Below are 14,957 nucleotides of genomic sequence, written 5' to 3'. Positions count from 1 at the left end.
TACAACGGGATAAGGGACGTCGATAAGTAGAGAAAGGTTATTGGTGGAGTGAAAATGCAGATAAACTGGATGGAGGTAATGTTCTGTATTTGTTTCTTAATTGGCTGTAACTGCGCATGCGCAATTGCTCTTGGACATTCACGCAAACACACACACATACACACACACACATACAAACACCACATGTAGATTTAAACTTCGTAGAACACTGTTGGATTACAGTAAAAAGACATTACTTATATATATATATATATATAGTGTGGGTGGTGGGTGTAGAGAGAGAGAGAGAGAGAGAGAAGAGAGAGAGAGAGAGAGAGAGATTCAAATTATCAATATAAAATGTCAGATATGTATAAATTATAAAGGATAGAAGGTAATCAGTTCAAATATGCTTTGGACGAGAGAGAGAGAGAGAGAGAGAGAGAGTCATATCAATATAAAATGTCAGATATGTATAAATCTTAAACGATAAAAGGTAATCATTTCAAAAATGCTTTTAAAAATGCTTTTGATTAGAGAGAGAGAGAGAGATGAGAGAGAGAGAGAGAGGAGAGAGAGAGAGGGGGGGAGGGAGAGAGAGGGAGAGAGAGTCATATTATCAATATAAAATGTCAGATATGTATAAATTATAAAGGATAGAAGGTAATCAGTTCAAATATGCTTTGGACGAGAGAGAGAGAGAGAGAGAGAGAGAGAGAGAGAGAGAGAGAGAGAGAGAGACTTATAAAAACGCATCCAATAGTAAATTACTCCTATGTTCATGAAATACACGAATAAAAGTGCATGATCATTCATACTTCTTTCCTCGTAATGATGTCTTCAGTTAATACGAAATAATAAATCATTTTGCAGAATTTTGTTTTGTTTAATGTTTTTATCTATTTATTTAGATAAACCATTGACAATCATTGTTAATACCAAAGTAGGAGAGAATCATATCATATTCATATGTGAAGGCAGTATGATGAAGAAATGATTTGTATATGCATCATGTAAAAGAAGAGATATTTGATTTTTCAAGCGATATTAAAATCTCAAATGTTGCCTTCATGCAAAACACGACTACCGTTTGTGTACCCATTTTAATCATGGTAATGTTGCTCCCCCTTTGGTTTCTGCAAGACTGATTTTCATTTGGTCGTTTTAATGCTTGTCCCAACTTTAACAGAACGAAGGATAGGAAATAAAATCTTCAGTGACGCAAGTAAAAACCTATGTTTTGTTACCATTGGCAAGAATCGAGTATACTCCACATCATTTTTCGTACTTCTTTATAAGGATGACATATTTGTTTTGCGAAGTGGCATCATGGTCTTGCAGCCAAAATAGACAGCAGGAGAAAAACTATTTACGATTCTTAATAGGAGCCGCTCTAAACTGAATTTATGCTGCCGTAATTGTTTGAAAATATGGTGGGGTAAGAGAGAGAGAGAGAGAGAGAGAGAGAGAGAGAGAGAGATGATCTCTGTTTCCTGTTTTGCCTTTACGGAAAGTGTACCTGCATTCCTGAAAGAGCAGGAGTTGTAAACTGAATTTATGCTGCCATAATTGCATGAAAATATGGTGAGAGAGAGAGAGAGAGAGAGAGAGAGAGAGAGAGAGAGAGAGAGAGAGAGAGAGAAATAAAAGCAGACAGTGTTTAGTTCTTGCAAAACAAGATTTTACACTTGGAATAAATATTTGCACGAGAGAGAGAGAGAGAGAGAGAGAGAGAGAGAGAGAGAGAGAGAGAGAGAATTGATAATAACGCGTACGTTACCACTTCAAACCGCAAAAAATGGTGTTAGTTTTTTTCTAAAACTATTAATTATACAATAAAATAATATAGCGTCCTTTCAAATCCTTCGTATTTTTATTTTTCAATTATCGTGAGTTGTAGGATCGCAATTGAAATATTAGTTCATTTAGAAGAATTTAGACATTAAAATTCAACAAAAGCTGTAATATTCAACATGAAAATATAAATGTTTATAAGCTCGCGTATGTTTCATCTGCATGGATTTAGTTAAGAACGTATGTTTGATTTTTTAACATGAACTACAATATTGCAAAGATTTGCCATAGTTATTGGTAATAATTGTATTTTACGAAAAGGTCTAATTATCTTGATAATTATTATTTGTGCATCACATTATATTAAATCTAATTTATTGTCCATTTTTAAAGTTGGACATAAGCATGAAAACGAGACAAGAAAACAATAAAACTTATTTTTTTTTAACGTAAAAGTTAAGTAGTATATCTTAGTTTAACCAGACCACTGAACTGATTACCAGCTCTCCTAGGGCTGGCCCGAAGGATTAGATAATCTGACGTGGCTAGGAACTAATTGGTCACCTAGCAACGGGACCTACAGCTTTTTGTGGGATCCGAACCACATTATATCGAGAAATGAATTTTTAACCACCAGAAATAAATTCCTCAGATTCCACGTTGGCAGAGCGGGGAATCGAACTCGCGACCCACACGTCCAACGAGGGACGAAGAACGCCCAAAAAATAAATAAATAAAATAAAAGTAAAATAAAATAAAATAAAATAAAAAAAGTGTGGCAAGAGAAAATTAAACCCTGAGCTTTTAAGAGTTTGCATTTTTAATACCCAGCTGCACATTATCCTCCACTTTTTCTATTTCACATTTCTCTTACATTTTATCTGCATTTATATTTTTCGTTCCCTTTTCCTATTGATGAGTTTTCATCCTCAGGGTACAAACAAATCTGTCAGTGAAAAAGCCACCTGGGAAGATATGGGAAAAACTTTCGAGTACTTTTGCTTGTGCATTCATGCGTGCCTGTTTATGTGTGTCAGTGTGTGTGCATGTAAGAGAGAGAGAGAGAGAGAGAGAGAGAGAGAGAGAGAGTTATATCAATATAAAATGTCAGATATGTATAGATTTTTCTAAAGGATAGAAGGTAACTATTTCGAAAATGCTTTTGATTAAAGAGAGAGAGAGAGAGAGATAGAGAGAGAGAGAGAGAGAGAGAGAGAGAGAGAGAGAGAGAGACTTTTAAAAACGCATGTAATTGCGATTTACTGCTATGTTCATGAGCGAAAAACTTTAAGTAGGAGCTGAAAATGGAAAAATAAAGGCTTATTAAAGGTTTTACAATGAAATACACGAATAAAAGTGTATAATCATTCATATTTCCCTCCTCCTGATGATGTCTTCAGTTAATAAGAAATAATAAAATATTTAGCGGATTTTTTGTTTGTGATTTTTGTTTGTATTTTTATTTATATAACTATTAACAGTCATGACTAATACCAAAGTAGCAAACTATCTTTTATTCATGCAACACTTTCAGATGAAAGGGGCGTGGCAGGATTTTGACGTCTAACCTTTATACAATATCAATGAACAAACAGTAAAGAGAATGTTCGCTTTTGGCTGTTAATTAGCAATGCTGGGCTATGTGCTATGTATATACCTATGGATAGGGCAAAACGCAAATAGATCTGAAACAATGAGGGCAGGTATGAAACAGTGCAACTGTCAAACTAAGGACAGGTGTCAAACTGTGCAACTGTAAAATTATGAACAGGTGTTAACCAGTGCATCTGTGCACCTTAAAAGATCTTGAAACATGACTGGGAAAAACTGAATAATAGGAGATTATTAAAATATAAATTAACTTGTGAGAAAAATGTTAAATTTAAAACATTTGACAAAATATGGTACTAAATATATCCAAATCTTTTCATCATAAATGCACAATAATCCAACTTCATAATTTAACCAAATTCTCTTTATGCTTGCATTTATTCAAAGAGAAATGAATAAAAAAAATATTCACAATTGTTTGGACTCACAGTTACATTTTTGCTATGCAATATTTTTTATTGATGTCTGTATACAGTTTTCGCCATAACGGGGAAATAATTTGTTCTGTTATGTGAAAACATGAATATTTATGAAGTGTCGAAATATGATACCAGGGAAAAGTAACACAGCGAAAATAATTTGTCTAAATAACGGAGTAAGTCTAGCTGATAACAGGTAGAAATGAATATAGTGCCATGTAACATAAAAATAACTTTTCGAATATACAGAGTTTATTGATATTTATGTCCAGCCATTCCGCGGCATTGAGCAGAAACAACGTACACAAAACTAGCAAATTTACGCTCAGAGAGAGAGAGAGAGAGAGAGAGAGAGAGAGAGAGAGAGAGAGAGAGAGAGGAAATTCCTGGCATGTGTAAATTTTAAGGGTTAGAAGACAAACATTTAAAATAAAAATTTCGACTGGTGAGAGAGAGAGAGAGAGAGAGAGAGAGAGAGAGAGAGAGAGAGATCTTATGAGGTATTGTAAGCAAACCCAAGATTGATACGTAGAGAGGCAGAATGGAAGAAAGAGAGAGAGAGAGAGAGAGAGAGGAGAGGAGAGAGAGAGAGAGAGAGATCTATGAAAGCCTGTAGTCAAACCGAAGATTGATACGAAGAGAGACAGAATGGAAGAGAGAGAGAGAGAGAGAGAGAGAGAGAGAGAGATCTTATGAAGCCTTGTCGGCAAACCCAAGATTGATACGAAGAGAGACAGAATGGAAGAGAGAGAGAGAGAGAGAGAGAGAGAGAGAGAGAGAGAGAGCTCCCCTCTACCTTCTTCCACTTTCACCCACACCCACACAACACACACACGCACGCACAAAATATTAGATATGAAACGAGGTTAATGCTATATAAAAAAAATAAAAAAAACTCTACAGAATGAGAGATTCCGAGAAAAAAAAAAAAGTGTTGCTTCTCATCTAATCAGAATTTCTCAGAGGCGACGCAAAGCTCTGAAATTAAATCCTACCTCTTTGATAGAATTAATCAAACCAGGTTTTATATTCCCATGCGAATGGAATAAAGAAAAACACCCATTCAGGCGCCTACAGAAATACACGATAAAATACAGGGATATATCACTTAGGCTATAAGCAGTTAATTTCCATAACTGTTATGTGATTTATGTAAAGTAGCCTTTATTGGAATAATGAATTGCTGGAAGCGTAGAATATATACATTATTTTGGACCTTAAACCCATAGGAAATTTAAAATTCGTTTAATAAGATTGTATTATAGCATTCAATGAATGCATTATACAATAAGCGGTGGTAATATTAAATTTGTGAAATGTAATGTGTAGCCTTTTACGAAGTACCGCATTTCTCAGAAATCCTTGTGGGCTACGTAGATGTACGTATGTACGTAGATGTCAACAACACTTTAATTACATGAACTTTTATTTTTTTATCTGATAGTGGTTTTATTTTATTTTTTTATTGATTTCACGAAACTGGCTTTGTTTGACCCGTTGGTAACAGAGAAAGGAACGCACAAAGTATAGACATTCTGCAATGCACTGTAGTTTGTTGTATAAGTTAAACGTAACTATTATGCGATTCAGGGCCTCTGTAACACGGTTTTTTCGCAATAACTTTTTATCTTTGCATTTCATAAATATAACGCTTATTCAGAATACACATTATATCTACACTAAAATTTTGACTGTATTTATGCATTACGTAGGTTGAATAAATTTGGTACTTATAATGTAAAAGTGAAAAGGTTTCGAACGCACTCGTTGCGTAACTTATGACAGCATTTCTTCCCTCTTTCTCGATGGATGATTGGCTATACGTAACGAAGGGTAGACCTCTGGCAACAATGACATAAAAATGTAAATACAAGCAAAGCAGTACACCTTTATGAACTCTGAAACCTCTCCACTGATAATTGTCATAATGAACAAACCAACAAAATATGTTAATAAATACAAAAACACTTCGATTATTAGTCTAACTCCAAAATAAGTTTCCTAAGAAATTACAGTCTACTTTATAGGTCACAATCAGATTGACAAGATGTAGGGAATAGTTGGTAATTTTCAAAAACATAGTAGACATACAAGCTTGATTTGATAACTGCTATACCCAATGTCAAGCAATTTTTATTTATTGGCTATCTACCTATTTACTAAAAAAAAAAAAAAAAAAAAAAAAAAAAAAAAAAAAAAAAAAAAAAAATAGCCGTTACCGCATTTTGGCTTTGAAACCTTCACCAATAATTATCGTCAGAATGATTGACTTCATGAGGCTTCATCCACTTTGGCCTCGTTATACTTCAGAATAACACTGAAGGACTATCATGGTCATTTTGGTTGGATTAGAAAATTTAACTTCTGGCTATAAAAACATTTCTCGAGTACTTGCAAGAATTGCTAAATGATCCTGAAGGATCCAGCAGTTGGCCTAAACATTTAATCATGGTATAGTTACTGCTATTACTACAGTAGTATTACTACGCTAGCACAGATACCCACGCACATCTATTGTATCGTTCCGCCATTCATAAAGCAATGTCATGGCCACGGGCTTTTCTCTTGACTGTAAAAGGTGCAAGTCGTAAGACAAATGCAGTTTTGCAACCACAAGGAAAATTCCAAATCCTGTTAGCCATTATTATTGGACTGCTATGGGTTTCAGAGCCGATGGAATAAGGTGAATGAGTTTCTGTCTGGTGGATGGGCGGGGCAACATTTCGTCAAATGTTGTTTACCTGCTTACGTAATGAATGTTTTCGACTCTTGGCCTCGTAATCATTGGCCATGGCATCGGCTCTGGATAATTTTTACTCTATAAAATTAAAACTATCAGGTTTAGGTAATTGATAATGCTGCCAAAAATTTGTGTGTGGTTGTAAAATATACATATGTCAACTTTCAGCTACATCCGATGCTTTGGATAAGGATCAAAAGTCCAAAAAAAATTGTTACAGAGGCCCTGAATCTCATAGTATATAGCAATAATTAAAGTATTATATGATCAGTAGCTTAAATCGAAAACGTTCAATATAACGTTTATACGAAGAGCTTAATTCCTTGTAAAAAATAAGTCTTCACTTAATCCATTCATTACCCAGCAAATGTTTACAATATGTAAAGATTTAACCAAAAAAGATTTTTTTTCTTTTTTTTAGCAATTCAGCAAAACCGGTCGAGCCATTTTTAGGGATATCGAATACAGTAGCAGAACGTATACAAACAAACGAACACACAAACAGAGCCAGGAAGAATGGAATGAAAGGAACGAATGACATTTTTAGGCATTCCTTGTTAAGGCTCATTCTTGTCTGATGACGGATATCAGCTGCAATTTCCCACCGACTGTGTTAATGAGACGATTTTCTTGGCAAATTGAGAGAGCCCAATTATCTGTTGGAATAAGGCCCTGATGCCAGGCATTGCCTGGCGCTGTTTGTGTGCTGTGTGTGTGTGTGTGTGTGTGGGTGTGTGTGTATGGAGGGGGGGGGGGGGGGGGGGATACTGTGGATTTAGAGAGAGGAATGTTTGGTGTGATGTGTGTGTGTATGTGTATGGAGGGATACTGTTGGGATACAGAGAGAGAGAGAGAGAGAGAGAGAGAGAGAGAGAGAGTTTTTACTGCTTAAGTAATTTACTTGTATTTCTGATTCTGTAGTAAGCGAAAAGTAGATTTTTATTTTGTGATGCTGTTTGGTGTGGGAATAAGGAATGATAGAGCTGATAAATATAGTCTCTCTCTCTCTCCCTCTCTCTCTCTCTCTCCTGTATTTTCTTCCAATTAAGCCGTAATTTCCCATGTGCTTGTCACATGCCATGAGCTCTTTTGTAACTTGATATCATTAATATATATATACATACATATATATATATACTATATATATATAATATATATATATATAATTATATATAGATATATATATATGTACATATTATATATATATATATATATATATATAATATATATATATATATATATATATATAGTATGTATATATATATATATATATATATATATATGATATAATATATATATACATATATATATAATAAGCCCCTAGAATTTGTACTGGATAAGCCCATACTTTTGTGGCTGGATCGATAATACAAAGCAGCTTGATTTTGCAAGTAGGAGAGAGAAAGAGAAAAAAAAATTTTGATACACATAACTTATCCAGTTTCGTAGGCTCGAAATTTTGATATACTTTGCTACCATCTAACTCACTATTATGATTATATATAAGTCATTCACAAATATTAAATATTTTGTCTTTTAAATGTCAGTATATAATTGTTGTAAATTTAAGATTTTTGTCCTTTTTTGTATGATAAATATTACAACATCGCAGTACTAATCAAGTAAGCCCGAACCCAAGCATACCCATTAAAATGAGAAATACGCGAGTACGAATGAGAGCATTACTCCAGACACCGAACTGCATTCGTAAGGATATGCATTAATTCGCTTTAGTTCTTCGATGGTGCGTTGCATCACGTAGCCGTAGTTCCCAATGAATACTCCATCAATTGATTGGTTACCATCCTTATAAATTGCCTCACACACACTTTTCATCCAGTTCAATTACTTTAACGATGTCTCGCTAATGGTTGATTAGTGGGAGGCTTCCTTACGTGGGTTCCATTGGCACAATATTCCTTTATAAAACGGCTTGCATAGAGCTATCTGTAGAGCTATCTTAATAAGCCATAAGCCAGTTTCTTGTTACAGGGAGAAAGAGAGAGAGAGAGAGAGAGAGAGAGAGAGAGAGAGAGAGAGAGAGAGAGAAAGGTAGGTAGAGAAGGCAATGAAATAGCTGTAACGCGTGGGAAACTGGTTTTCATGCTTGGATAGAAAGAGAAGTTTGTGTTTGTGTCCATGTGTGTGTGTGTGTTTGAGAGAGAGAGAGAGAGAGAGACGAGAGATGAGAGAGAGAGAGAGATGTGTAAGCAAGACAAAAAGATGACAGTAACGTTAAGTGGAAATATTTTTCGAGTATGCACTGAACAAGAATTGAGTGTGTGTGTGTGTATGTGTGTGTGTGTGTGTGAGAGAGAGAGAGAGAGAGAGAGAGAGAGAGGTCAATAAAAAAAAAGAAAAAGACGAAAGAGAATGACAGCAACCAAACTGTAAACATTTGTATTGCATGGACTGAAAGACGTCGAGCAGTAACACGCCATGAGTTTTGTGGATGGCAGTGGTTATATTTCAACGAATATAACAGAAATCTAAAGTTACCGAGACCAGTTACCACACTTCACCTTGCACAGGATTGTGGGACGGGAATCTGTAGTATATTGGGTCGATAGGAATAGTTCATTCATGCAGTTTTTGAGAACTTTAGTTCTCTGTCTCGCTGCTGACACCGGGGAGAAAGAAAGATAGGAGGACATAGCGATAAAACTAAGAGAGAGAGAGAGAGAGAGAGAGAGAGAGAGAGAGAGAGACGGGTGGAAAAAGTGAGTGCTATTCTCTTGCAATTTAATTTGCGTGTAATATATATATATATAATATATATATATATATATAATATATATAGAATATATATATATATATATATATATATATATATATATATATATGTATATATATGTATGTATATATAAATAAATATATATATATATAATATATATATATATATATATATATATATATAATATATATGTCTGTTAAATTTTTCTCTTTCCTGTTAATGATTGATTAGCGATTTGAATTAAACATAAAAATGTTAATAAAAACAAATAAACACTGAAACAGAATTCTAAAACTTCATGCAAGTATAATGTATGAATGATTATAATCTTGGGTCTCGCATACCGAGATTTAATAGTTTAATTATTATTATCTTTATATATATTATATTTATATATATATAATATATACATATATATATATATATACATATATACTATATATATAAATATATATATATATATATATATATATATATATATATATGAAAAACTCTAACTTCAAGCAAGTATAATATATGAATGATGTACAAATTGTACTCCCCTCCGTCGGTTTAATATTTGATAAAAATCATCCCAGACATTTCGGTATCTCGACCAATTTTCAGATAACAATATTTTCAAATTAATTAAAGATATTGGAGGGAAAAAAAAAGTTGGCGTTCACCGTCAAAAACATCTCAGAAGTTCTCTCTTCAAATGGCCGAGACACGTAATTCTGTCTCGCTCATTTCATTACGGGCGTGGGTGTGGGTGATGGGGGTTTTTAAGGGGGGGGGGACAGAAGGAAAGATGCTGCCCCGTCTCCAAAAGGGGGGGATTCGAATTCATATCTGCTCTGATGAACGAGGGTTGGAGGAGGAGATATTAAAGAAATATTAAATGACTGCGCGAAAGATTTTTTTTTTTTTTTTTTTATTTTATATAAAATATTCTTGTGTCTGAATGTCACTTGTACAGGGTGGGCCAAAAAGTAGGTGGACAGTGAATGATGACATCATTTTGAGATTACATCTGACAATTATATTTACTAATTACAATGATTGCATTGACAATTAGATTTCTTCTTCTTATTCGGTAATTCATCCTATTCAAAGCAGATACATCACACGAGGACGGCAATTCTTGAATGGGTCAACACCCCCCCCCCCCCCCCCGATACCCCCCCCCCAAAAAAAAAAAAAAAAACAGTGTTGCAGTCATTCAGGATGATTTGATCAGAAATCGACCCATGACAAACGCTGCGTGTTTCAGATGTTTATAGGAGATATATTCCTTCTCTTTCACGTACAATTTAGGGCAGTTAAGAGTCCCATCTGTTTCTCAGTCAGGAGTTAAAGCCCAGGAGAGATGATCTATGCACACACCCCAAAAAAAAAAAAAAAAAAAAAAAATCGATCAAAAGATTTACCTTTTATTCCCAAGCTAGATTCCAGAATGCCCTAAACTGGAATGGGAATGTGATATGAAACTCAGCGATGAATACTGACTGAGCTGAAATTGCCAACTTGTTGATTTCCTAGTTTCCAGATCTCTCTCTCTCTCTCTCTCTCTCTCTCTCTCTCTCTCTCTCTCTCTCTCTCTCTCTTTCTAGCTTGGGGTAATTGATTCCAGATGATTATTTTGCACCCCGCATTGTACCTGACACGTGGAGGTGTCTGTCACGAGTGATTTCATACCATTTTCGCTCAAAATTATGTCGTTAGAAATCAAACATCCCGCTATCTTCTGTCCTGACAATTAGTGCATTCACATCTAATCATATTGTTATAATATCAGTAGAAGGATCCACTGCGATATTCTCCTTTATCAAGATGAAACATATTTGTAGAAATATTTCCTCTTGATAAACAAGAATATTACTGTGGATTCTTCTACTGATTACTTAGAAGCACGATACGGTGTTTTTATAATTCATGTTGTTATATCTAGATAGCTAAGCGTCATTTCATTTCAGTTAACTGACTATTTGATCATAATTCAAATGTAAAAACACAATAAAAATGTGAAAAGGAAAATAATAAAGATTTTTGAAAAAGAAAAAGTAATAATATAAATGATATGAAATAAAAAATAATAAAAATATGATGTGCGTATATATATATATATATTATATATATATATATATATATATATATATATATATATATATATATATTTATATATATCTATATCTAATATATATAATATATATATATATATATATATATATATATATATATATATATATATTAGGTGCAGCTTTAATCTATATATATATATATATATATATATATATATATATATAAATTAAAAGCTGCACCTATCATACATAATTCCCCATCCCCGTAGGAGGGTAGTGCCGTTAGTGGACCTCATGCGGTGCACTGTAGGCATTGCTTAAGGTTCTTTGCAGCGTGCCTTCGTCCCCTAGCTGCAACCCTTTTCGTTCCTTTTACTATACCTCCTTTGATATTCTCCTTCTTCCATCTTACTTTCCACCCTCTCCTAACAATTGATTCATATTGCAAACTGGGAAGCTGTCCTCCTATTACACCTTTCAAACCTTTTACTGTCAATTTCCGTTTCAGCGCTGAACGACCTCATAGGTCCCAGTGCTTGATTCTATTCAATATATGATTTCCTTAGGGTCTAAGTTATTCCCAAAGTAAAGTGATCTAAACACTATCTAATACCCGAGAGCACGCAACAATCATGCCATCTATATACGAGACCCATTTTTGAAGTACTTAGAAGTAATACATCCTTCTTTACCGTCCCCCTGAAAGCGAGGATAATCTTTGCCGCTCCCTTTGTACCCTCTAATAAGATCGACAAATATACTTAGCGACGGAGCTACCAAAAGAACCCCCAGTGTTTTCCCAGCTGCCCTGAAGAGACATTCTTTTGTTGATCCTCAAAACAGCCTTGGAAATGGAGGACGACGATCTCTCAAATTTCGTCTCGAGATCAGGGACCTGTGCCAGAGTCAGATTAAAATGGAGGTTAGTCCTCTCTCTCAATCGCAGTACAAACATTCGTGCGTAACGTCGTAATATGGAGGCTATAATAGTCGGGTTATATATTTCGAGAAGAAACGCAAAGCTACTGAGATCTGAGAGATTATTAAGCCAGAGCTTCCTTGGATGATCAAACTCTGGAAAGATTGAAAGCGGAAATGTACAATGAATTGTTTGATCTAAAGTTTGGAAATGCTTATAAGACCGGGAAATAGATTTGGGTGAAATATTAATTGCTCTTAACGATGCTCGTTCTTGGCAGGCCACGAACTTGAAAGACTGAGGAACGCATTTTAAAATGATTTATTTTGTTTCTCTTAACGTTTAACGGAAAGTGGAAAAGATAATTGATATTTACTATATATTTCAAGAATAGTACAAATTTACTGAAAAAGCGGAGGGGAATAGGGCCCTAAGTCACGTAAGATAATCTTGTAAGATAAGCAAGAATAATTACTTAGAAGAACGTAACAAAACGAAGCATATAATCACCAAAAACACTTATGCAAACAATCATAAAAAGAATCACCGATCAAAATCAGATCATGAAACGTCCAAAAGTCTGATCTACTACAAGAATCACGCAGCAATCGTTACCAAACCGATAGCGATTCTACGATTCTACAATCTGCCACAAATTCAGCAACTAACACCAAACAGATACCGATTCGACGATTCTATACTCTGCCATAAATTCAGCAGCCAACACCAAACCGATACCGATTCTACGATTCTACCCTCTGCCGGAAATTCAGCAACTAACACCAAACAGATACCGATTCTACGACTCTACAATCTGCCTGAAATTCAACAGCTAGCAAACTGCACCACGCATTTGCAGAAATAAACAGACGCTCTCCTCCTCATCTCCATCACCTTCCAGGTAACACGCAGGGCCATTGCTCCAGGTAATCTTCGGAGATTAAAAGCACAAATATCCTTCGCAAACAATGCAGGAATTGTCCTGCAGTATGCCACAACCTGCAGCAATTGTAACCGCTATCAAGGGTAATGCCATAATGACTCGGTTTCAGTGAAACAATTGTCTGATGCCCGCGTTGTTAGCCGCTGGGATCTGCGTATTTAATTGCGTGGCATGTGATACGTTGCAGCGATACCGTTGTTATTAAAGAGATTTAGAAAAAGCAAAGCCACCAGGAAGCAAGGGAATTCTCCCCCAATATCCGAGTTACCAGAGCTTTCACAAGTTAACGTTATGACTGTAGCAGCTAAGATAGCTACCATCAAGCAGTGGTTGCAGCGCCTCAGTGGCGTGATCGGTATGGTCTTGGCCTCCCACCTCTGTGGTCGTGAATTCGATTCTTGTATTCCACTGTCGTGTTAGAGATGTGTATTTCTGGTGATAGAAGTTCATTCTCTACGTAAAGCCGTTTTTTGGTTCCGTTGCTGAAAAACCACTGGTTCCATGCAACGTAAAAACATCCAACAAACAATGAAGCAATGGTTGCTGCATACGACAGCAACATAGCTATACAAGAAATCATAGTGGTACAAAAAAATCTGAATCCTATAGGATAAAATAGTTCCCAAAAGGATATCCTTCAAAGCTACTACATTTATCTGTCGGAATTCCTTCATGTTAACTCCTACCAGCCATTATTCATGGTGGCCACTCACCAGCAAATTCATGGGGCCCAATTTAGCAGGTAGAACATATTTTCCAGAGTGCCATCAGGGATAATAATAGACTGCCACGTCTAGTGCGCTTACGCCTTTTAGACGAAGCATTTAGAAAGTACTCTAAGTAATTTGCCTCGTTTCAATTCCCGAGGAGAAAATTAATCTTCTAGTGGTTTTAAAGACTTGGCTACACTATATTTCATTTCCTTGCCTTTTTTTAAATTTGTTCTGGCTACTACAGCTTTTCAAAATATATTCTCGAGTGAACGGTGAACTATAACGCATTAATTTGAAGCGTCATCACTTTTGTTTATACATTGCCCTTATATGTATACAAATACACACTTAAAATACATGATCACTAAGAGTCAAAGTGATATACAGCACGATTCTTTTACCATGTATTACTTCGAAGATTCGTACAAGAATTTTACGTTTAATCTAAAATTGAAAAGTCATCACTTTTGCTTATACATTGCCGTTATATGTATAAAAAATACATACTTAGAATACATGTTCACTGAGGGTAAAAGTGTACAAGTGGTATACAACGTGATTCTTTCACCATGTATTACTTCGAAGATTCGTACGAGAATTTTACTTTTAGTCTAAAGATGCATATACATATTCTTAAATATCGTTTCATACATATTTTTCTACATATTCATAAACGTCGTTCCATAACCAACTCAGTATTTGTGGTTCAATATGTGTGAATATATACAAACACAAATCACGGGTGTATAAGTGACAAAAAATCATCTACAATCACGAATTCGTGTAAGCATGAAGCTATGCTCTGTTGCTTACTAACTATGCAAAATATGCCTACGCATACCTATGCATACAAGCATACAAATCTCGCGCGTATTAAAGCATATACAAGCAAACGTCCGAGTATAAACTTAAATCTACATTTACTGTGTAGGATTCATCTTCTTCTTCAGCCAAGGAAGAAAACCTCGTTACAAGGAAAGTGTCTGTAATGAATTTCTCTCTCTCTCTCTCTCTCTCTCTCTCTCTCTCTCTCTCTCTCTCTCTC

General features: G+C 35.0%; 1 protein-coding gene across 1 annotated transcript in view; it reads left to right on the top strand.

Annotated features, from left to right (window-relative positions):
• LOC135211794 (arginine/serine-rich coiled-coil protein 2-like) overlaps positions 1–14,957 on the top strand; it is a 126,212-nt gene that overhangs the window by 80,579 nt on the left and 30,676 nt on the right. Inside the window, exons 3-4 of the mRNA XM_064245006.1 lie at positions 12,085–12,259; positions 13,158–13,282. Coding sequence (XP_064101076.1) covers positions 12,085–12,259; positions 13,158–13,282 — 300 coding nt within the window. The remainder of the gene's footprint in view (positions 1–12,084; positions 12,260–13,157; positions 13,283–14,957) is intronic.

The sequence above is a fragment of the Macrobrachium nipponense genome, chromosome 40 (genome assembly GCF_015104395.2).
Source record: "Macrobrachium nipponense isolate FS-2020 chromosome 40, ASM1510439v2, whole genome shotgun sequence".
Taxonomy (NCBI): Eukaryota; Metazoa; Arthropoda; class Malacostraca; order Decapoda; family Palaemonidae; genus Macrobrachium; species Macrobrachium nipponense.
This window is presented reverse-complemented; position numbering and strand designations above follow the sequence as displayed.